The 25,348-nt window shown below is 39.8% G+C and overlaps 1 protein-coding gene and 1 pseudogene across 14 annotated transcripts in view; one reads left to right on the top strand and one right to left on the bottom strand.

The window, feature by feature from the left end:
* The window catches only part of DCUN1D4 (defective in cullin neddylation 1 domain containing 4), a 73,412-nt gene that overhangs the window by 32,771 nt on the left and 15,293 nt on the right, over positions 1-25,348 (bottom strand). For all 14 annotated transcript variants that reach the window (XR_012434933.1, XR_012434931.1, XR_012434932.1 and 11 more), the window contains exons 2-5: positions 20,555-20,625; positions 20,356-20,395; positions 9,880-9,994; positions 6,781-6,872 (exon numbers count right to left, since the gene is read on the bottom strand). Coding sequence is in view for 6 of the 14 variants with exons in the window: in XM_045392629.2 (XP_045248564.1) it covers positions 6,781-6,872; positions 9,880-9,994; positions 20,356-20,395; positions 20,555-20,625 (318 nt within the window). In the remaining 8 variants the exon portion in view is untranslated. The remainder of the gene's footprint in view (positions 1-6,780; positions 6,873-9,879; positions 9,995-20,355; positions 20,396-20,554; positions 20,626-25,348) is intronic.
* LOC107129747 (deoxyuridine 5'-triphosphate nucleotidohydrolase, mitochondrial-like) lies at positions 18,504-18,988 on the top strand (annotated as a pseudogene).

Genomic DNA, 25,348 nt, shown 5'->3' on the forward strand with positions numbered 1-25,348 from the left:
CTCAGCCTCCCAAAGTGCTGGGATTACAGGCTTCAGCCACCGCGCCCGTCTCTACTAAAAAAATACAAAAAAACTAGCCGGACGAGGTGGCGGGCGCCTGTAGTCCCAGCTACTCGGGAGGCTGAGGCAGGAGAATGGCGTGAACCGAGGAGGCGGAGCTTGCGGTGAGCCGAGATGGCGCCACTGCACTCCAGCCTGGGCGACAGAGCGAGACTCCGTCTCAAAAAAAAAAAAAAATAAAATAAATAAAAGAATGTATCCATTTCATTACCATAACATTTACTAGACACATTCTGGAGCTATGTACTGCAGTAGCTGCCTAGGGTGCAAATGGTCCCTGCCCTCCATGAAGGGAGACAATGCCCAGGAGTAACTTCAATACAAAGTAACAAGACTTTCACTAACACAAAGTATACGGTGACTGGCTGTTCTTAACAAAGGAGGAACATTAAAGTCACAAGAAGCTCCTGCTGGGAAGTCTTATGTCATTTTTCTGCTTCAAATCCTTGGCTCTCCCTAAAGTTCAAACTCAGGCCCTTCCTCATAATCTGGCCAAAGCAAATACTTTTCTCTCCTTGCCATTATTTTCCTTTTAATCACAAATGTTCTACTTTGTTACACAATGTTTTGCTTCATATATTCAAATCTGTTACTTTTTCTGGGATTTTGTACCCTTTTATCCCCTTTTTATATAAATGTATAAACATAAATATAAAAATATAAATTTTTATATAAATATATATTTTGTATTCCTAGTTTTCTTATCAGAAGAAAACCAAGTAATATTTTAGTTTTGTACATTAATACATAAACATGATAAACAGTTTCATTTGAAAATAAAAAATAAAGATGTTCCAAAAGTGAAGTTATCCCCCTCTAACTCCTCCCTATTCTGCAGAGACAACTATTTATTAAAAAGCTTCTTTAACAACACTTCCCAAAATAAGCCATCTCATAGAATTGTATAGGCATGGAATGTATACATATTTATTTAGTGTTTCTAAGTTTGCCCAGGCATTCTCTCTGGCCTTCCAAGTGTAAAGTAATTTAATCATTTCATCTGCAATGATCATTTCTGTCTCCTCCTTTCAAATATTTACACTCCTCCTTTCTCTTGTCTAACAGCAGTGGCTAGTAGCTTCCAAAACAATGGCAAATAAGAGTAGTGAGAGTGGACATTCTTATCTCATTCTTGACTCATATAGGACATTTAGCATTTTATCATACAATATATTGCCTGCTTTCTTTGGTTTGAGAGTGCATATAACCACATGTGCACATTCATGTATGTATTAGACACACGACACATCAATTCATTCACATGATAAAATATCCAAATAGAGAAGATACAGAGTAAAATAAACAGTTAAATAAGAAAGTTGCCTTCTCCCTTTCTTTACCAGATAGACATGTATCCTCCTGGACCTTTTTGCTATATATGGGCAAATATATACTAAAATGCAGTTTTCAAATTTGTACATAGGTTTGTGAGGTACCTGTAATTCTACACCTTGCCTTTTTCACTGACTGTGTCTGGTAATCTTCCTGTGACAGGACCCATATATCTACTTCATTCTTCTTAGCTAATATTAATACATTTTATGTTATCCCATTGTAAGTGTATATGTGTGTATTTATTTATATGAATCAAAGTTCTTTTCATCATTCTACTACTGTAAAGTATTTAGGCTGTGAGATTAAAGAATAATTATTCTGATAAGGAAATATTAATCTATTCCTATTTTGTGTTGTTTCTAGCAATAGATACTTTTTGGTATCTACTGATATGGCTTATTGAGAAGTAGTTGCATAGAGAGCTGGGGGCAAGTTACTTTGTAATTCTTTTAAAAATCTCTTTGGTTTCTATTCTTCCTGATTTAAAAAAGCTCTTTCTGTACAACTTAATTTTTTTTTTTTTTTTGAGACGGAGTCTGGCTCGGTCACCAAGGCTGGAGTGCAGTGGCGCAATCTCGGCTCACTGCAAGCTCTGCCTCCTGGGTTCATGCCATTCTCCTGCCTCAGCCTCCCGAGTAGCTGGGACTACAGGCGCTCACCACCACGTCCGGCTAATTTTTTGTATTTTTTAGTAGTAGAGACAGGGTTTCACCGTATTAGCCAGAATGGTCTCGATCTCCTGACCTCGTGATCCGGCCACCTTGGCTTCCCAAAGTGCTGGGATTACAGGTGTGAGCCACCGTGCCCAGCCTGTGCAACTTATTCTTGAGCCTAGCAAGCCGCCTGCATTTGCCATGCCTCTGCACAGGGCTTGGGTGTTACCCGGCTTCCCCTCCCCCTCGTGCATCCTCCAACTTGGCTGCCGCCGTCTCTTTCTGTCAATGTTCACTATAAAGATAATGTTTCTCACTTTATTTGCCTGTTTGCCACATGGGAAAATGAACTCTGAGCAGAGTGCTTCTGCTGACTGCACCCCAGACCTCAACAAAAGTCTGCTGAGGTATACTTTGCAGGGGTTATGTAAGTTATTCATGCTTTTTCTTTTTTCCCAATTTTATACAGTGTTGTTGTACTACTTATATACACATGTCTGTGTTTTAGAAGAGCAAGATTTTAGAGTATAATTTGCAATGGCATGACTGTCAAAAGTAATATCTTATCCAAAATAGTTAAAATACAGTTTGCCAATCAACATTATTTAAATGCTACCAATAACCCTGCCATCTTAACACTTTTTTCAAGAGATGGGGTCTCACTATATTGCCCAGGCTGGTCACAAACTCCTTAGCTCAAACGATCCTCCTACCTCAGCCTCCCAAAGTGTTGGAATTACAGGCGTGACCAATTGCGCCCAGCCCTAACACCTTTCTTCTCATCTTTCCCATGCACACATTTAAATCTAGTTGTAATCACATGATTTGTTGGGATTCTAGTTGCATTTTACACTAAATTTACCTGTAGAATTAAGGTAATTACCTCTGTCAAGCAAGCTAACAAATATGCCACTGGCTAACACAAAGTAGGTTAGAAGTGAAGTTTGAGTTTTTTTTTTAACTTATATCTAAAATAATAAGCTATAAAATGCCCTAGGTGACAAGATACTGGAGGTACACCTGGTAAGGCGGATATATTGACAATAATCCAGAAAGAAGTGGTCCTTCCACTTTCCCTGCCATCTTAAGCAGGGGCCCCTAACTAAAGGTATTTGACCTTTTCATGATGGCCCCATAATTACAGCATGCCACATCACGGAGGCAAATGGGGCCCACATGGTCTCTAGAGTAGTTTTTAACATCTCTTCCTTCGCTATCAGACCAGTTTATTATTTGTTACAACTGTCCATGACTGACTTTATTTCTGGTAAACCAAACAATTCTGCTATAGAACTTAATCCAAAATAGACTAAGGGCCTACAGTCAGAACTTGTAGAACTATTATGACCTATGTATGTGAGCTTTGGTATAACTGTAAAACCAATGTTGGCACCTGTGTATTTGGTTTAATTCATTATTCTTAGATACATTTCAAAAAGTGGAAGTTATTAGATAAATGATGTAAACTGGTTGCCTTCATTCTTTTTTTTTTTTTTTGAGACAGAGTCTCGTTCTGTTGCCCAGGCTGGAGTGCAGTGATGCAATTTTGGCTCACTGCAACCTCTGCCTCCTGGGTTCAAGTGATTTTCCTGCCTCAGCTTCCCGAATAGCTGGCACCTCAGGCGCATGCCACCATGCCTGGCTAATTTTTTGTAATTTTAGCAGAGACGGGATTTCGCCATGTTAGCCAGGATAGTCTCAATCTCCTGACCTCATGATCCACCCGCCTTGACCTCCCAGTGTTAGGATTACAGGCGTGAGCCACCATGCCCGGCCTGGTTGTCTTCGCTCTAATGAAACAAATGGGAGTCCAGGTTCAGATCAAGGTCTAAAAAAACACTTCCCCTGAACCTCCCAGCTAATCCTTTCTAAAGTCACAGAGAGCTAAAGTACCAAAGTGCAAAAGGGAGTAAACCTACAATCAGAGAACAGGAGGAAAAGCCCCCAGCGAAGGACGGTTTATTTATTACATTTCTGGAGATCAGAAATTGAGCTGGTGGAGATTTTAGAAAGTGAGAAGCTGCATTCTAGAATATGCAGTGGACGACTGGGGTTAACTGGCCAGACATAAGCTTGGAGGAGCTGGGCTCAGGCCTCAGGAGCCATGTAAAGCAGAGGGCAAGGTACAAAGTGGAACTGAGAATGCTGGAAAGAGCTGAAGGTCCATCCATGTGAAATAATCACACACCAGGACCCTGCTGCCCCTCCACTCCAGTGTCCTCCAGATTAAAAGGCAAGGAGTCAGCATTTATCCTCAGCCCAAACCAGCCTGCTCTCTTCTACGGAAAATGAACATGGCTCAAGTTCACTTATAAGCCCTCTTTGTGCTGGTATCTAGGGGGCCTGTGGTCTCACAGCCTGCTCCTACAGACTCATCCTACAGCACAACCTGTTAGTCACACTGGTTCTTCTCCCGATTCATTTTTCTTGACTAATACTGACCTACAGTTTCAGTTCATGTGGTTGAGAATACACAAAATGAAAACATATGTCAATGGGGCTTTCAGTTATTCCCAATGCCAGATTTTCCCCATGGACAAGCTATAGCAAAAGGGGGAAAAAGAAAGGGATGGCTAAGGGATGAGTTAAAATGAACGACTTAGCAGGGATTTCAAGGAACCTAAATAATGTAGCTTAATCTTTATGTCCAAAATGTCACCTTTCTGCAGTCAGAGAAAGACAAACAAGAAGAAAAGTCATCCCTTGCTATTTTCTTAGCTTCCATTATGAAAAAATCTGTTTGCTTATAAAGGAAGGTACACCAAAAGATCAGAATAACTATGCTATGGTGATGGGATTAAGTGTACTTTTTCTTTGTTTAAAATTTCCTTCTTATAAAACATTTTCATAACAATAAATGTGAATCAATATAAGAAAGCAAGAGATCTTCATAATCAATGTGATAAGAATATGAGAATGCTCTTCATTCATTCAGAACCTATTTACAGAATACCTGGCAAAGTGTCAAATTACTTTTGGTTTTTGGAGACAAAGTCTTGCTCTGTCACCCAGGTTGGAGTGCAGTGGTACAATCTCGGCTCACTGCAACCTCTGCCTCCCAGGTTCACGTGATTCTCCTGCCTCAGCCTCCTGAGTAGCAGGGATTACAGGTGCATGTCATCACGCCCAACAAGTTTTTTTGTATTTTAGTAGAGACGGGGTTTCACCGTGTTGCCCAGGCTGGTCTTGAACTCCTGAACTCAGGCAATCCTTTTGCCTTCGCCTCCCAAAGTGCTGGGATTTCAGACATGAGCCACCGCACCCAGCTGTCAATCACTTTTACTAGAAATTCTAAAGGTTTCCAAGAGATTCGGGTTCAATGAATCAAACAAATTCATGTTTAATTTGTCTGTAAACATGAAAACAGACAAATGCTAAAACCATCTATGTGTTTGCACTAGTGTCCATGCCTCGCGAACAAAATCCAGATCAAAGTTGTTAAAGGAATGACGGAGAATTCATTAGAAAGATGTTGGGGTAGCTCACAAAAGTCCAAAGAAGAACTACAGGAATCGGAACTGTAGCCTCTCAAGTCCTCCACCAGAAGAGAAAGACATGCTCCTCCCAGCTTCAGTCTGAAAACCCCTGGGAAGATTTGTCTGACTGTCCTGGCCTGGGTTATGTGCCAGTCACCTAGACCAATCTCTGCGGACAACAGGGGCAAGGCTCTTATCACAAAAAGGGTTGGGTGGGAAGAGGAGAAAAATAGCCAGATCAGGCTACAGGGGGAATTCCTCATTTTGATACCAATAAAAGGGAACCAAAAAAAGTTATAAACACTATCCTGTGAAGTACAGAAAAGGCTACTAAGTTAATTAAGGGTTTAAAAGATGTATAGAGCATGTCAGATAGAAAAGTGGAGAAAATCACTTCAGGCAAAAGCACAGGGAGTTCACTGTCTTTTATCCTGCAGATAGCAAGGATTTTTTTGGCCAGGAGATAGGGTTGGGGTTGGAGGGGAGCGGTTGGGGTTGTTAAGGAATGCATGTATGATCTGCTCAGCTTAGTTTTAAAAAAATAAGACAACAGTGGCACATGGCAGGCTGTCTGGAGAAGAGATTGATGACAGGAAAATTGGTCTGAAGGTTGCTGGAATAGCCAGTTGGTAAGTTATAAAAGAACCTGAAGTAAGGTGAAAAAGAAGAAAGGTGAAAGAGTCTTCAGCTTGAGCTTGTTTGAAAATTTTTTCTTTTTCTTTTTTACACCACACAAAGCCACAATAACAAATAAGCCCCAGGTTGCAACATTATATTACCCAACCAATTATAGTAAGTTGTAAAAAGAAAGACTAAATTTAAGACATTTTAAGTGACAGAACAAATGTTTTCTGCCAAATGATCTTTCCAAATAGAAACACTTAATATAAAGAAATTTCACTGCTCTAGGGGTTCAAAGCAGCAAAGCTTATTTTAACACAGGTGCTTTGACCAATAATCACCCATTATCAGCATTCTAAATAGTTTTCCTAGCAATCCAAAGTACTTCTCCCAAGTCATTTCATGTTTTCAGTTCTTTTCTAGTGTTCTGAATTATTTGGCTTAGCTGCTGGCTATAAAAATAGGCCATTTGGTGATCTGTTAAAGCTATGTCCCTCTCTCCCTCTAACAGGGACACACACACACACATACACACACAAATTTGAAATGTACACATTTTTAAATTCTTTAATTACTTCTAAGGTACTCCTTATTGTCATAAGGATCAGTCTTAGATGATACAAATGATTACCTACCTGCATATTCATAGAACCATTCTAAGCACCTTTTACTTGAAAAGGCTTCTTCTTCAGTCTTTATTCTAGTTGAATCATATTTTCTATACATGCTAGAAATTGAAAAAGCAGTTTTAAGTTATTTAAAGATACTGAGTTCTTTTAAGTAGCAGATAATTTATATTCTTTTACCCAAACCAGACATCTATTCAGTCAGTATTTTAAGTATACTTTAAACATTTTATTTCCTGCATTTGCAGGCTTCAGCTTTTAACTACAGTGTTTAAACACATTCACTCCTAATATAGAAGTGGTAAGCACTTAATGTCAGTTTTTCTCTGATTAAGAAATAATCAGTAAGAACTGAGCAGAACAGGTATTTGATATACTCCCTTCTACCTCACCAGCCAGAACTAACTACAAAATAATGGTGAGATACGGCAAGAAATGTCTAAGGTGTTTTCCGCAATTAATAAGCCTACAACTCATGTCTGACTTCTGTGTCTTACAAGTTAGGCTGGGCACAGAACACAGTCTAAGGAAGAATCTCTCAATATTAGACAACTCAAGAGAACACTAAGCAAATAAAAAGAAACATCAAATCATGTCCAAGCTTCCAGGAAAAAAATAAACTTTGATGTAAGGCTGACAAAGACAACGTCCCTTAGGTGGTTTCTTGATTAGTATAACCTTAGAAACCTCAGGAGACAGAAGAATAGAGAATCCAGCTTCTGCCTTTTTCTTCAGATTCTAGCCTTGTGGACAGCCCAGCATAAACTGGAGAACTGAATCAGGAAGCACAGCAGCCTCCTGTTGCAAGTGTGACCTTCCACAAAAATGACATACTCATAATAACCAGGGGCTGAGGAAGGTAGGAAGGTGATACTCCCTACATGGAGAGGGAAAAGGAGGCAATAGCTTTAAAATGATGATCTGGATATAAAAATTGTAAGTATATACATTTTTGTATCCCTTATTTATAAATTACCTAGTTGTGTATATAAGCATTTATAAATACAGTTTTTATTTATACAGTATGTAAGAATATGAAAATAATATTCGTTAATTCCCCAGTCTATGCAGGGGACTGGTTCCAGGACCCCCACCTATACCCAAATCTGCACATACTCAAGTCCCCCAGTCAGCCCTGCAAGACCTGTGTATACCAAAAGTTAGTGCTCCATACAGGTGGGGTTTCACATCCCTCAATGGTATATTTTCTATCTCTGTTCGGCTGAAAAAAAATCCACATAAGTAGACCCGTGCAGTTTAAACTTGTATTGTGCAACAGTCAACTGTATAATTCTTTTTCATTCAACACTGATTCATGATCTAGACACTCACCTGATTATCAGTATATACTTCTGATTAGTTTCTGGGTTTTAACACCAAAAAAAGAACATAGTTATAATAAGGTGTTAAGTTACTGAAACTGCAAACCAGCAGTTCTGTATTTCTTCTATAAAAGGTAGCCATACCACCTGGAAACAAAAGTGGATACCGGCCAAGTGTTCAAATAGATATGTTCTAATTCTGGGCCCAGGCATTCCTATTTCAGCTTGAAGCCTGTAACTGGTAAATAACTTGGAGACACTATATTAATTATTGAAAAATACATAAAAAAGAACCAAGAGTATACAATGGAATATCATTCAGCAAATAAAAGGAATGAAATACTGATATATGCTATTTCAAGCAAGAATCTCAAAAACATCCTGCTTAGTGAAAGAAGCGAGACACAAAGACCATATCCATAAAAAGAAAATCTGTCGAGACAAAGTAAATTAGTGGTTGTCTAGGGCTGGGAGTGACTGAATGGGGATTAGGGATCTTACTGGGATAATGGAAATGTTCTATAACTGGTTTGTAGTGATGGTGTGCACAACTCAGTTAACTTAATAAAAATCACTAAACTGTGCACTTAAAATGGATGAACTTTACGGTATGTAAATAAAGTTGTTTATAAAAATAAAGTTGTTTATAAAAGAAAGGGCAAGAATGAAATTCAGAAACTGCAACTATACTGCCAGTTTCAAATCTGGCTTTATCATACTATATTTTATTAGACTATGGTGAGAAAATACTAAGCGCTATAAAGTCACAAAATGTTGTGTGATTGTCAGAATTTAACAATTCTGACAGTAACATCCATACCACCAAAAAAGTATCAAAGTAGCCTGCCTTTATAAAGTTGAAAAATCACTGGCCTAAAGATTGCTGGTGATTATTTTCTAAATCACTACTAGCTTCTTTTAGATAATATTTTCTATTCATTTGAGATATAAACAGTGACATTATTTTTACATTTTCAGAGTCTTTCTTATTCCTCTGAGTTGTAGTATACAAAGAATCACAGCTCGAAAGAAACAGAAAAATCCCACTTAAATTCCCTGGATTAACAGATGTGGAAATTCAGGTCCATTAGTGATGTGACCCACAAAGCCAGAATGGGGAAAGATGGAGAAAGGCAGAAAAGACTAGACAATGATGTTCGTTCATTGTTTCTAAAACAAGGAAGAAAAAACTACTTACTAGACTCAGGGTGAAACAATAAAGATGTTTGAAATAAATGAATCTAACATGCCCTTGGAGTTATCAAAATTAGCAAGTTCACTTATCTGAAAGAGAAGCAATTTAAAGAGTCTTGTTTTTCACAGTTCTATCAAATTCTCATCCATGTGAGAATAAACCTCAGCTTGGCTGATATTCTGGGCAGGCACAGACCATTAAGTACAGGCAGATCTCTCCAGCTCTGTGGTTGAAGTGAATGAGTGAGACCCGCTTAAAGAACAAGAGACCAATTCTGTGGTCCTCAGCAGGTACAGACAGTAAGGCTTTAAAAGGAAAGAAATCAACTCTGCACCAGTTTTGGGCAATCAATGGATTAAGATAAAACTTTAACGTCTAAGAATTCAAATTACCGAATTTGTTTTTTTGTTTTTAAACTAAAACACAAAATAAATGTGATCAAATAATTACATTTTGAAAAATTGACTGGCAAAGCCAAAACAATATTCCACTTGACATTTGCACACTTAGAAGACCCATACTAAATTAGGTAGAAATGTGCATCTTCGACATATGTATCACTGATTCTGATCTACTGTCTCTACATCATACCTATCATGTCTACTTTTCTTGGCAGATAAATCATCTCCAGAGGCAGGTCTTCTCTTTTTCCTTGGTGGCATCACTTTATTAAAGCAGTCTGAAGAACTGCAAGACCGCAGACTTCCTACAAAACAAATTCAAAGAGCACAAAATTAAGGTATGCTACATCCTAACTTCATACTTCCAAAGAACAGTATTGCTAAATTAAACACTTCCACAGCTTGTATTGTAAAGAATTTAGATGTTAAAGAAAAGATGGGCTTTCAGTTCCTTTTTGAAAAAAATGTTATGGTCAAGAAATAAACCTAGTGATGACACAAATAAGTTAATACGTCCACCAACCCAAATCACACTAGAAATAGAAGTTATTATAATTTCAATTTACTCTCCAAAAATACTAATCTAAGTCATTTAACCTTTCTGTTTCCCCTATGTCAATGTTTTCTCAAAACGAACTACAGAGGTAACAGGTCAGCTCAACGAGTAACCCTGACTCTAAAATACATGTAGGCACAACAGTTCCAGTACTCTTAACCTTCAAGAGATACCTGATTTAAAAAAAAACAGGATCTGGGATTTTTTAAGCAGAAGTCTGACATGACCTTCAGCAAAATGTCCACAACAATTTTGTTTATTTCTGCCACTTGAAGATTTTGCCATGTTCAGTCAGGGTTTTCAGTAAGGAAACATAACTTGCATTTGGTAATTGTCTGATATTAAAATGTAATAACAGATAATAATAGCCACTGAACACTTATGGAGGTGGAGGGGGGTTAGGTAAATGGCAAAGCTCTTGCTTCAGGCCGCCTTAAATTATAAATTACAAGACAACTATAAGATGATTAAAATACCCCATCTTGGTACAAGTGCCCTCAAATATATTATGTCATTTGGTTTCTACAATAATCATGAATGACAGGCAGGGCAAAGATAATTATTTCTACTTAACAGACAGGGAAAACTAAGGCTTAGGCATTCGAGTGACCTCCTGAGGTCTCAGGAGTGAAAAGTGGTGAATTCTGAATCCCATGCCTTTCTTCCTTGCACAAGCCCTTGGCTAAAGACCCACAGCTCTCAGGGAGTGATGAGGACAGGAGACCGTGAAGGGTGCTGGGGACTGAATGATCTGCAGTCAATGAGTGAGTTTCAGTTCTTTACCTATGGGGTTCTATCAGTCACTAACCTACCTGGGGTCTCTCATTCACCATTTGAAGAATAAGAATTGTTATATAGCTACCTCTCAGGATTTTTATGAAGGAAAAAAATATCCATTCAATAAGTGTTTAGGCACCAAGTGCTGTGTTCAGGTGTTGCTGAAATAAAGACATTGGTTCCGAGCAGCACCGTGGAAGGAGGCATGCGCACTGACCTTATGGCGGCCTTCAGCATTCACTGAACTCTCAGGACATGATTCACCAGCATGTAACATATTTTAACAAACAGGGAAATCAACGCAGAGATAGATTAAGTGACAGCTGGAAAGCAGCACGTAAAGCCAAGGTATGAACCCAAGCAGCCCAGCAGCAAAGCCCAAGCTCTCAGCCACCATTTGCTGCCACTTCTATGAGGCCATAAAAGCGGAAACCGGGAAGCAGAGAACTAAGGACAGAGCCCTGGGAAAAGAAGGTAAAACCTAGGCAGGGAGGAAATCCAGGAGAGTGTCATGTCCTGGAAGCCAAAGGAGGAGAGCATGCTTTGAGAAGGGAGTGTCCAATTGCAGCACAGAGGTCAACTCAACTAAGGAGTGAAGGCACACATGAGATTTAGCAATCAAGTACAGTGTCCATGGATCGGTGGGAGTGCAGGCCAGATTGCAACGGGCTGTGGAGAGAAGTGAGGTGAGGAAGTGGACACAGTGAATGTGAACAGCTCTTTCCAGATACCGGCTCTGAAGGCAGAGAGAGCTGTCAACAGCCAACAGTCACAACCCTGCTAAGAGCAATGATCAGAGCTGAAACCCAAATCCCAGTTCATATCTGGGTTTCTATCACTGTGCTAAGTTCCTGGGGTGACATGCTTCAGCAACATAACAGTCCAAAGCACCTTTTCCATTATAAATTGTGACTCTGGCCCAGATGAGGGTCCTTCCCAGACCCCAGTCTTGGACAGTGCCCAGGCTCAAGGATCCTGCCTGCTCCTTCAGCACACCACCAGTTCAGGTCTAAACAGATGACCCTCAGTCAACATTCCTGGGGACCCAACCAGGCTCTTTCCTTCCAAGGATAGGAGTAGAGGGCTCTTCAGAGACACTAGGCACCCCCATATCTCTCTTCCCACACCTGCAATGAGAACTGGAAAAGAAAGAATCAGGGAGAGTGCTGCCTACCACCCCACACACCCCATTCATCTTCCCTGTAAAATGTTGCCCCGTTCACAAACACCACTAAAGCATACTAAAAGGTCCAAAGAATTGCAGTGATCCAAGCTTCTGCAGATTGCCAACATACAAAAACAAAGATTTATTCATATCTATTAATGCCCTAGGGCAGGGCTTTCAGAATGAAAAACATGCCCTGCTCAGCTGTAAAGCGTGTTATATTGCCCAGAAATGAAGAGTCTGTCCTGATCCTCAAGGCTGGCGTCTCCCTCCTTAGTGGTATATGTGGGAATAAAAGACATTTTCTTCCAATAGCAAAATCATGGTTTGGTTCTTAGCTTCTGGTCTAGCAGTAACCCCTCCCCTTCCACATGTGCAGAACACAGAAGAAAATGCATTTGTCTCCTCAATCCATAAGAAGAGAAACACTGTTTAAAATAATGTCTACACCAATATTCACCAATAAAAGTTCATTCATTAGCTCCTCTACCACCTGCTTCTTCCTAGACACACACTGGTACAACATTTGGTTTCCACTGAATCCTACTTGTCAAGATTAGCATGTTTTTGGTAAATACACAAACATCATAACTAACATTTTCAGCTTTCTCTTATGTTTCTTTCTTATTGATAAATGCTTTCTATTAAAAGTTTCACAAATACTTTTTTCTTGTGTCTGTGGAAAACTTACTCATCTTTGAGACCCAAATCATCCCAGATTAGCAAGTGATCTGTCATTTATTAAATTTTTTATCTCCTAAGAGGCATGCCTTTTTTTGTGTGTGTGTAAATCTCTCCACTCTAATCATCAGCATAAGCAAGTGACAGTTAAGGGGTCATTTTTTCACAAAGAAACTGTGTCTATCCACCTGCCCCAACAGTCATCTAAGTTCAGGCACTGACTCGCTGACTCTCACACAGCTGGCTGACAAGGAAGATGAAGCAAACTCAGACCCAGGAAAGGGAAGGGAATTGACTGAGGACCACACAGCACAGCTGGTCAAGGTGGAGTCTCCCTGGAACCCATTCAGGCTACAAAAAAAGCAACTTTTTAATGCTTGGGAAAACAACTTTACTTAAAATAGTAATTTGCCAAAGTGAACTAAATCAACAAAATACACAGAAAACACCCAATTCAAGTCTGTTTGCCTCAAACCTGCTCCCCCAATAGTTGCAGGGATCCCAACTAAGCAAGAGCAACAACTAGGATTTCTCGAGTGTACGTAAAATGGCACATACTGCTTTATGGGGTCCTGCTTGGTTCATTTGTGCACACTCATCATCTAATACAGTATCTTATTACAGTAATAATAAGATACATCATTACTGAGTCATACGGTAGACTCTCAATAAATATTTGTTGAATAAATGCTCCTAAAACATATATAAATCAGATTCTGCTAAAGAAAAAAAAAAAGTACATTTCCAGAGACTTAAAACACCTATGAGTAAATAAAACACCATCATTTCATATTTATTCCCCATGTGTCACTAAAACAGTTAACTTTAAATTTCTTACCAGATAGGATTTTTTAAAAGACATATTCAATGAATGTTTGCTTCTTAAAATAACTCTGTGATGTTTTTATGATAAAAATACTTAAATAGAAATAATTTCTACAAATTTGTATTTATTTGTATCATTAAATTTAGACTTCACTGACTCAGAACTTGTATCTTTGCATTACTTGACTTCACAAGTTTATCTTTAAGCTACAAAAAATATACAAATAACATAAACAAGAATGTTATGGAATATTTATCTGCTTCAGAAAATGAGCTATTTTAACCATTTTAAAGTACCTACTTAGGTACAAACATCTGGCATTAGAGGTAGAAGCAAGACATTAAGGCTGATGTTTTAGTGAATCTGAAATCAATCCTCCTATCATTAGAAGCTCTTTCTTAATGTTTTGGTGTTTACATGACACTTAGGAAAGCAATCAAAATTGTGTGCAATTTTTGCCCAAAGATTACTGTTTAAGTTCAGGTTCATTTCTTTTGGGTTCAGTGTTTCAAGAGAACAAATTAAATATTTTTTAACGGACCCCATCTGATTTCAAATAAATCAGTCAACGAATATAGCTTTTCTTCCCACATTAACCAGAAATACTGCCAACATTTTTTTCAACAGGTCTATCCTAGTATTTATGACAGAAAGTCCATTTTAAAGGGCAACTTGAGTTCATCTGGTTCAGACTAAAGGCCCTTTATCATCTATCCAGCTTGCTATTTTCATAATAATTTAATTACATAGCACATTTTTCTTAACGAATAGTGCCTAAATATGTGATTCACTTCTTTTTTTTTTTTTTTTTTTAATCTTTCTGCTCCATGGTACTCAAGTAAAAAAGAATACAAGAGGTCTACAAAATTAGAGAATATTTTTTACTTCTCCAAACTTAATACAAATAGATGTGCCAATACAAAAATCTCACTGTCTCATGTTTCATTTTAGTGAGCTGATTGTATCATAGCCTTGTTTCATTTACTAACATTTTACAGAGTTCATTCTGCCACTTTAGTACTTTTTATATAGCTATTTCACCTCACTTTTCATTGAACAATGTCACAAAGATAGTTATTTAAGTTGATAAATAGATTGCCTCTTAAGATCTTACCAGTAGCTAATATTTTTATTTCATTTTCTTGAACAGATCATTGAACTGCTAAAGACAAAAGAATTTTTTCCTCTCTCTAAATACTTCTGACATCTATCATCTTCATCCTTACTCATTTATTTATTTATTATTTTTTATTTTTTATTTGAGATGGAGTCTCTCTCTACAGCCTAGGCTGGCGTGCAGGGGCGTGAGCTCAGCTCACTGCAACCTCGGCCCCCCGGATCCGGGTTCAAGCAATTCTCCTGCCTCAGCCTCCCGAGTAGCTGAGATTACAGGCATGCACCACCATGTCCAGCTAATTTCTGTATTTTTAGTAGAGACGAGATTTCACCATGTTGACCAGGCTGGTCTTGAACTCCCGACCTCGTGATCCACCAGCCTCGGCCTCCCAAGGTGCTGGGATAACAGGCGTGAGCCACCGTACCCAGCCTGATTGGCTTTTTAAAATTCACTACTATTTTGTGTTCTTTCTCCAAGAGTAGCCACTAATTCATTCTGTCTTTTTCCTTTTGGTGGGATGAAGACTGGGACACACAAAAGAAAGGCGTGAGAAGAGGCAGAGCAGGAAGATACCCAACCTCTGTGACTTAGGTTTGGCTCTTCTGCACACAGTAGCATTGCCCAGACTACTGTTAGGTTGAGAGACTCAAAGAAGTACTACAATGACTCAGCTTTCTCAGATTTCTAAACATCATAGATTTTATGTTGCTCAGTTTTTAAAGTATACTCTGTTGGGTACAGGAATCACAAGCGATGCTATAATCAGATGGGAAATGTTAATGAAGTTGACTACTCCAAGAAATTACTAACACTAACTGACATTGACTGGGCACTTACAAGGTACCAGGCAATAAACCAGCACGTCATACTGATGGCGGCAGCAGCCGCCTGGAGCAATCACTGTCATGAGGTGGGCTGCAAAGGAGGAGGAGCAGCAGGTGCTGCACACTCCACGGAGCTGGGAACAGGCAGGAGCCCCACCCCGTTCTGAGCTGTGGGGGCAAGAGTCTCACCCTCCTGGCACAGCTGCAACTGCCCAACCATGGCTGCAGACCCAGGCATCCCTGCACTCTCAGGGACTGGGAAAGCTCCCTGCCCCCACAGCCTCAGAAGTGACTGCTTCTACTTCCTGGCATCTCCCCACTCCAGGTGCCTTGTCCAATATCAGAATAAAGTTGAGGCTGAGCCCAGGCACTGCTGTGACCTAACCAGGTGTGCACATGCTTGGGGCAGCACTAACACACCAGCCCCCTGCCGCCTCAGCCCCCTTCAAACTTTGGGCACCAACAAGCATGAAGGGGAGGCTGGGGGGTGCTGAGAGCAGCTTGGTGCAGACCTGCAGGTGCCGCTTGGCACAAACAGCCTGAGTGCCATGGGCACCATGGATGGCAAGCTGATGGCAGCAGGAAGCAGACAAGTTTCTGGGCAGAAAGGGATGGGTCCCTGGTAAATCCCCACCTTCAAGCCTGGAATGGCCTGAAGCCTGGAGGCTGGGCTGCCAGTTCCAGGGACTAGAGTGAGAACTTATTGTGCTTTTTCCAGGCCAGCTCATGGCCACCCATGGACCAATCAGCACGTGCTTTCTCCCCTCTGAAGCCCATTAAAAACCTCAGACTCTGCCAGACTTGGGCAGAGGACAGGACAACCTGCCTGCAGATAGGAGCTACTCACTCCAGGTCTCCTCTCCGTTGAGGGCTGCATAGATGTCGGGATGACCTGCCTGCAGAAAGGAGCTACCCACTTTGGGTCTGCTGAGAACTGTTCTGTCACTCGATGAAGCTCCTCTATACCTTGCTAACCCTCTAGTTGTCTGCATACCTCATTCTTCCTGGATGTGGGACAGGAACTCAGGTTCCGCCAAATGGCAGGACTAAAAGAACTGTAACACGAACAGGGCTGAAACACACCCCTTGCCACTTGCCACATTGTGGGCGGTGAAGAGAGAAGAGCTGCAGCCCTTTGGGGAGCCCAGACCTAGGGGATCCTTGAGCCAGGGCTGTGACACCCTTTTTGGGGTTCTGTGGTTCCTAGAATCTCCAAGCTTCTGGGCGCCACCTTGTTCCCCTCGTCCAGGTGCAGGTGCCCACAGAGGAAGCCACATGCAGTACATCTGGTCCAGCTGCAGCCTCGCACAGAGCTGGCGCCTGTACTAGCGCCCGTGCTGGCACCTGGCGCTACTTGCCCCACTGCAGCAGCCAGCGTGCCTGGCTGTGTGCAGTGATTGGACCGGGTGCTCGCTCGCTCACACACTGCTCGCCACTCTGTGCCTAACTCGCACTTGGCAGGTGTGGGATCCAGGCCAGTAGTGCGAGCTGAGTGCAGCCTGCCTGGCCAAGTGGGTGGAAGGAGCCCAGCAGATACAGGCAATACTCAGGTAGAAGGTGCCACCAGCCACAGAATTTTCCGGCTGGCGAAGCAACACCCAAGAATCCCATGAAAAGTACTCCCAGTATTAGACATATCCACTGTAACCAAAGCAAAAGTGGAGGCATGAGTCCAAGTATACTTTCATTTAACTGAATTTCAACTGCCACACTTTGGGTTAAATATTTACATGCAAAATTACTATACTAACAATAATTATCTAATTTAAAAGTTCAAAAGTAACTATTAAAACTGGTCCAAAAGTTATATTCCTGCATTACTGGCGGTGGCTAAAAGTTAAACACATACGTGTACATAAATCAACAGAAGGAAGGAACATATTATAAAATATCCATTGATTGGAAAATTACACAGCCATTAAAAAAGAAAGCAGATACTTTATAAATGTGTTAATATGAAAAGATCTCGAAGACATACCGAGTGAAAAAGCAGTAAATATAAATATACACTTGTATTTAAGGAAAAAAATACATCATCATCATCATAATTTGGTTAACAAACAGAAGAAACTTAAGTTACCTCTGGAAAGTCAAACGTGGACTACTAGTGGGGGATGGAAGCTAGGGGTGATAAACTGGGACAGAAATCTTCACTTTTTGTTTTATATTTTTTCAATACTTCTTTCAAAACCACAGGGACATACTGCTTTTAAAATTATTAAATAAATTGATTTTGACTGTCCTTGAGTTGATCTATATTTGCCAATATGGAAGGATCAGGTGAAGGGACCCTTAGTACCCCTGAACTCCTAGAACACTCCTAGCGCAGTCTCTGCCCCTCTGTCTCACTCCTTTCCCCCGGAAGAAAGAGTACCTGATCTAAGTGCTGAGAGACTGAATGAGCAGAGAGCCTAACCCCTCGAACTTCCTTTCAGATCCGCCTGCCAGTGGAGCAAGCTGAAAGTCATAATGTAGGGTGTGAAGGGTCAGCAGGTGTGCTGGCTTGTGCTTATGTAGTTGTGACAGTGATTCAGGTGAAATGCTGAAAGTCCTGTGCATTCTTGCTGCACATCTAAGTTGTGTTTTCAAAAAACACTGTTACTTCAGTCTCCATCTTACACCTAATTTTCAATTGATTTTGAATCAATTTAGAGGAGAAGGTGGGGACAGTCCTAAATCTCAACAGCCCCCAAAATGCACCATTAAATGAAAAAGAAAAACACACTATAACATGTACAGTATGATATCATGGGATGCTCAATTAAAAACCACTACTATAAACATATATGCATGCATACAAATGTGAGAAAGGATCCTGCACCCTCTCATTCCCTCGGCTCTCTCCTTCGCTCACCTTCTTGTACTGCCATGCCCTTCTCTAAAGAGATACCTGCCATTTCCCCCGGCAAGCTCTCTGGCCTGTGGAGGAGGTCAGCATGCAGCTCTGCCTTGCCCAACTCTCCAAGCATACCACAGCCTGACCTGAAGGCCTGCACAGGCTGCAGGCTATGACCTGTACAGTGCCTATGATGATATAATACCACCTATGGAGAAAGTTCTTGCAAACAGACATTTAGATAGCTCCTCCTTCCACGTGTTGTGGAAGAGTAGCTCCAGACTGGCTTGGCTGCAAAACACTTTATAGATGTAGGAGGTGGTGTCATAGAGGAAGATTACAGAGGAAATGTTGGTGCTGTACTGTTTAATTTTGGCAAAGAAAAGTCTGAAGTCAAAAAAGGTGATTGAACTGCACGTCATCTGTGAACAAATTATTTACCCAGAAATAGAAGTTCAAAGCTTTGGATGATACTGAAAGAGGTTCAGAAGGTTTGAGTTCCACTGGAAAGAATTAAAACTTATGCTAAGAATAGAAAATAAGAAATCATACCTTTTTCTTAAAAAATAAAGAGTTTTTGCTTTAAAAAAAATGTCTGAAAGAACCAATGTTAAACCGTGCGCTGGCAGATAGTGATAGGATTAGGAGACATAAAAGATAACTGTCACTTTTCACTCTATTTACTTTTGTGCTATTCAAAATTCCCCAACAAGCAATGCTATGGCCTCAATGTTTTTGTCCCTCCAAAATTCACATGCTGAAATCTAATCCCCAGTCTCTCGGTATTAAGAGGTACAGTTGGGAGGCAATTAGGTCAGGAAAGTAGAGCCCTCATAAATGGAATTAGTGGCCTTACAAAAGAGGTCTGAGGAAGGTGCTAAACTTCCAGCAAAATTATTAAAACACATTTTAAAGTGTTTGAAAATGGCCTGCCCCTTCTGCCATGTTAAGATGCAGTGAGCAAGAGGCACTATCAGTGAGGAACAGACCCTCCCCAGACACAGGATCTGCTGGTGCCTTCACCTTAAACTTCCCAGTCTCCAGAACCATGAACAATCAAGTTCTATTGTTTATAAACTACCCAGTTTAAGGGATTTTGTTACAGCAGCCCAGACTAAGACAAATTTCAATTCATCTATTACTATGGCCATTTTCAAACACTTTAAAATGTGTTTTAATAATTTTTGCTGGGAGTTTAGTAACTATAGATCAGATGTAAGTTTCTGAACTTATGATTACTAACAGTTGAGAGAAGTGGTTCTCAAATTGTGGTCTCCAGACCAGCTCCATCAGCACCACATAGGAGCAAACTCTGGGGCCCCACCCCAAGTCTACAGAACCAGAAACTCTGGGGTGGAACCTAACATCTGTACTTTAAACAAGGCCTCCCCGCAGGTGATTATAATGCCAGTTAAACTCTGAGAACCACAGACTTAGAGGACACCTTACACTAATCAAGCTTCAATTTTCCGATTCCTAAATCCTCAGTAACTATAAACACATACATACACACACATTAAATCATTTTTCAGCTCAATTTCTCAAATATTTGTGGAATACCTTCCAAACTGCATTACTGTAGCACCTTTTTAGTATAAATGAAAATACTGCAGTAGAGAAAAAATGGTATCTTGAAACAATTATTCAAGAGAATCTCGAGCCTCTTTAAAGGCATTAAAAAGTGCTTCCACAAGAGATTTCCTACTGGGAAGAAGCTATAACATGGCTGCCTTCATTACTCCCTGAAAAACAACCTCAGCCAAGGAACAACTTGTTAATGGAGTACATTATGACAATACAGCACATTCATAGCTAGTATTTCTCTTTCTTAATTTTACATTAAGAAGTTATTTAAAATTAAGTAGTGTTAGCATTTACAGATACCTGTTTGGTGATCGTCTTGGCCAATGTCTTCTGTTAGGTTCTGAAAGAAATATGTTCGTTATTACCAACAAATCACACACCGTTAGCATTCTCATAAACTGATATCCTAGTATCTAGAATCTAAATTTTTATCAAATACTCTTACACAAAATGACTACTTCAAACAGTTGGTAATTTTGTCTTTAAAAGAATGACTTACCAGCTTATTAAGGGTGTGGTAGATCTTATGAATATTTGCCAGTGTTGAGAGATGAGAGTTCAGCTGAAAATCTTGAAAAGAAAAAGGAAAAAAGTCAGCCTCATTTATTTCCAATATCATAAAAAAAAAAACAAACTCAGAAAATAAGCAAATGTTTTGATATAATTAAATACTATCTCAATTAACCTGACACTAAATTGTTTTAAAAACATGCAATTAGTGACCTACCTCCTAGAAATAGTCTGACAACAAAGTTAAATTCCCAACCAAATGTTAAAGTTCATGAAATTTTCATGTGAATTCTAAGGTAAAACAAAAAATACTTCAGTAGTTGTAAAATCCTGTCAGCAGTGAACTTGAACTTAATAGAAAGACATCAATGTTAGCATATTAAACAAATCATAAAAACAGATTAGTCTCAAATGAAATGTTCACTTTCCCCTCTCTTCTCTAGAAATACTGGTATAATTAAGTAAGCTCATGGCAAGAAAATGATAGAAAAGCATCTCAACATTAGTATTTCTTTTTTCTTTTTCTTTTTTTTTTTTCGAGACAGGATCTCACTATGTTGCCCAGGCTGAAGTGCAGTGGCGCAAAAACAGCCTCAACCTCCCAGGCTCAAGTGATCTGCCTGAGCCTGCAGGGTAGCTGGGACTACTAGTGTGCACCATCATGCACGGCTAATTTTTCTTTTCTTTTTTTTCTTGTAGAGACAGGGTCTTTCTATGTTTCCCAGGCTGGTCTTGAACTCCTGTGTTCAGGTGATCTTCCCGCCTTAGCCTCCCAAAATGTTGGGATTAAAGGTGTGGGCCACCACACGCATCCTCAACTTCAAGTAAAGTATGTTTGCATACATATTAGGCAATAAAAATGTAAGCTGAAAGTTTATTAATAATTTCATATGTAAGCACCACTGGAAGTATTTTCATAAAATATCAGGATTTACATTAGTTCCTTCTTTCCTATTAGTAAAGGTTAGTATGAAAATGACCATGAAAAGATATTGTAACTCTCCAAGTTATACCATTCTGATAAAAAGAAAGAAAGAAAAAAGCACTCTTTACTGAAACATTTTATTGAGGACACGTATCAGATCCAAAGAACAGACCCAAAGAGCAGGTGCTACATCAGGTGTCTGTGCTTGGGCTGGATCCTCTGGGCTGTTACTCTGAACCCTGAAAGCAAGCTGGCTTCCCTGTTCACAGTTAGAACGCTTTACTTTCTCTTCTAAAGCTTGTTGGGCATCCAGTTCTGAGTAGGTCTGCAGGGCAGAGGGGTTGGCAGAAGCAGAGCCCCTAACATTCACATGCGGTGTCAGGAACAGCAGGCCATACCTGTATACATACACGTGCATGTGCACTGTTCACAGTCATAGCCATCTAGAATGGTCCCAAAAACCAGCGTTTTGTGCTGAGAGACAGCCAGAGCAGGGCCTCAAGCTCTAAATGGCCCTCCAATACAGATATGCATGAATTTCTTAGCATCCGAATAGCCTAGCCATGCTTAAGGTAAATGATGACATAATGTGGCTCAGAATCTGGATTTTTCATCTAAATACAACTGCACAGAGGTTTAGAAAAGTATGTGCATTGTATACTTATTTATTGACATTTATATTTACTAAACAAGAACAGGGTAGAAGCTAGAAGCAACAACCCTCTCGCCAGCAAGAGGCATCTCAGGACCAGCAAGAGGTGCTGAGGAGCTTGAACATCCAACTCTTGCACCTCCACCTGATCTACTACCAAGCCATAGCCCCTTTTTTGTACTCTCTCAGATTAAATATAGGAAGACAAATGATACATTCCATTATCACCTTAATATATGAAGTTAAACTCTTGGGCTACCAAAAAGACAAAAAGCAAAAACAGAAAACTTTAGGCTCTGCACTCTGTTTTCACCGAGGACAAGGGAGGGGAGAGAAAAAGGGGCTTGCTAAAAGCTATTCCAGCAATGAGGTCTCTTCTAACTCTCCAGGCTATGCTTTTGTCATTTCACCACCCTGCTGTTAATTCAACTCCCAAAATTTCCATAAGAGAATCTAAATAAACCAAAACTGTTGTATGTTTCTCCCTCCTTTATATAAATATGGAAGAAGTAGACAAGACAAGAAACAAGTTATCCTCAATCTGGAATTCCAGGACTTTCGTGGGTTGGGCCCAACTCATACTCCAAATATCTTCACCACCCCACTCCACAAAACCCTTCCTTCCAACCCCACATTCTGCCCACTGCCCTTCCTACACATAATGTGTGCCCACACATGCGCGCGCACACACACACACACAACCACTCTATTCCTGTCAAAAATCCACTTTGCTTCACAACCTGAGTCTGGAGTCTTAACAGCTGGTTCAAATCTCAGGTCTACCAGTTATTTAACCTAATTCCCAATTTTCTCATCTGTAAAATGAGGATAAAAAATTCTCCTTCATAACGTTGTTGTGTGGTTGAAAATATTTATCAGACACCTATTACAACGCCTAGGTATATCAGGTACCCATTACAATACCTGGAACATAGTAAGTGCTCAATAAAAGACATCAATTCCCACTATATTTACTTATACCATTCTCCATACCACACAGCTGTCTAAAATAGTCTCTAACTTTTCCTCAGTCCAATTCTCGCCTCACATTAATGATCCCAAGGTCAGAGCTTCCTCTGTAATTGAGGCAGGTGGCCTGGTACATCTTTATAGCCTATGATGGTGATAGAGTTTGGATATATCTCCATCCAAGTCTTATGTTGAATTGTAATTCTCAATGCTGGAGGTGGGGCCTGGTGAGAGATGTTTGGATCATGCGGGCGGATCCCTCCTGGCTTAGTGCTGTCTTTGAGACAGTCAGTGAGTTCTCATGGGGTTCAGTCATTTAAAAGTGTGTGAGACCTCCTCTCACCCTCTCTCTCTCTCCTGCTTTCACCATGTGATGTGCCTGCTCCCCATTCACCTTCCTCCATGATTATAAGCCTCTCTAGAAGCCAAGCAGATGCCAGCACCATACTTCCTGTAAAGCCTGCAAAACTGTGAGTCAATTAAATCTCTTTTCTTTTATAAACTACCCAGTCTCAGGTATTTCTTTATAGTAATGCAAGAATGGCACTGCTACTCGTATACCAGCAACTGATGTTCATAATGTTGACTGCAGATAATCACAACACACAGGAACAAAAATACAGATATTATGTTTAAAATCAGGTTCCACACATGAAGTTTTACTTTACTAAAGGCAACAGGAGTAAACAGGTTCATTTCACAAATACATAATATATGTCAGCAATTCTCCATTTCTATATCCAATCCCTATTGCTACCACACCATCATCACTTCAACCAAAAAAACAAAAAGGAAAAGGAAAAAATGAAACCAGTAACATGGATAATTTTTCTTTCGTCTCATCAACATAAGGAAAAGTTAAGAAGACACAAATTCAGGAGGAAAAAAAGACAAAAATGGCATTAAAAGATAGATTCACAAAGGTTAACACACATTGGATTTACAGTTCATCTGTTCAATGCTCATGGCAAGTAATAGACCTTGAAATCTAAAGTAGATTTCACCTCCTTAAGGCATAGATGTTAAGGATAAAGATCAAATGCTTTACCGAGAATGTATTCTGGAAAGCACTAACTGATTCATAAAAATCTCCTGCTCATATTTCAATTCCAAAGGATAAATGCTAGGTTTTGACTGCATTCCATGATCAAATGGCTCTCCAAAGTGAAGCAGTGCTGAGTCTGACTCTCCTGGGTGACATGGCAACTCTATAGTCTGTATTAAAAGCAGCAATCAGCTCTGCAAAGGCAGACAGAGCCTGTTTGATAAATAGCTTGCCTACGTTATCTTCTGGATTTTCTTAAAACTACCAACAACTGCAGATTGGGCATAAACTTGTCTAGGTTATCTGGTGGTTTTTTTTTTTTTTTTTTTTTTTTTGGCTTGTTTTAACTACCATTTGCTGTGACCTACACAAAAGAAAAAAAACGAATGCCACTGAGGGTGTCCAAGTCCATTCCCCCAAACTACTTTAGGTAAGAGAACTCCACAATATAGGCAGAGACATAAACATTAATAAAACAATTATTGATAAGTTCAGACAATGACTGTCAATTGAAAGAAACAAAAATTAACAGTCCTAATAGTTTACTCTCATAAGAGGGTTAGAAACAGAATTTAAATCGATAAAAAGCAAAAACTTCCCTTTATATCACAGTCACTTGTAAAATATAACTGGGACAAGATCTCAATTATAATGGCAACAAAAAGCAATAATACATATAGGAATAAACTCCAATATGTACGATTTTATTGTTCAAAATGAACAATAAAAGTTTACTGAAAGATATACACATAGAGAGATATTTCTGGAATAGAAAGACCCAACGTAAAGCAATCACTTCTCACTTCACTAAACCACAAATTAATGCGATCAAAATTCCTATTCTGCTGGCTCCCCAGTTCTCCACCCCAAAAAAGAGGTGGGGAAAAGAAGGAAGTCAGGCAAGCTTGGCAAATTGATTCTAAAGTTCATCTGGAGAAATAAACATGTTAGCCCTGCCAAGAAATTGTTGAAAAAGAAGAATGAGGATGAACTTGCCCTATCAGATATCGATACACAGTATAAAGCAGAGCCTGGTAAACTCTGTGTGAAGGGCCAGATCGTAAGTATTTCCGGATTTCTGGCCCATACAGGCTCTGTTGCAACTACACTGCCATAGTAACTCAAAAGCAGCCATAAACAATACATAAATATGGCTGCTTTCCAATAAAGCTTTATTTATAAAAACCAGGTG

The sequence above is a fragment of the Macaca fascicularis genome, chromosome 5 (genome assembly GCF_037993035.2).
Source record: "Macaca fascicularis isolate 582-1 chromosome 5, T2T-MFA8v1.1".
Lineage (NCBI taxonomy): Eukaryota > Metazoa > Chordata > Mammalia > Primates > Cercopithecidae > Macaca > Macaca fascicularis.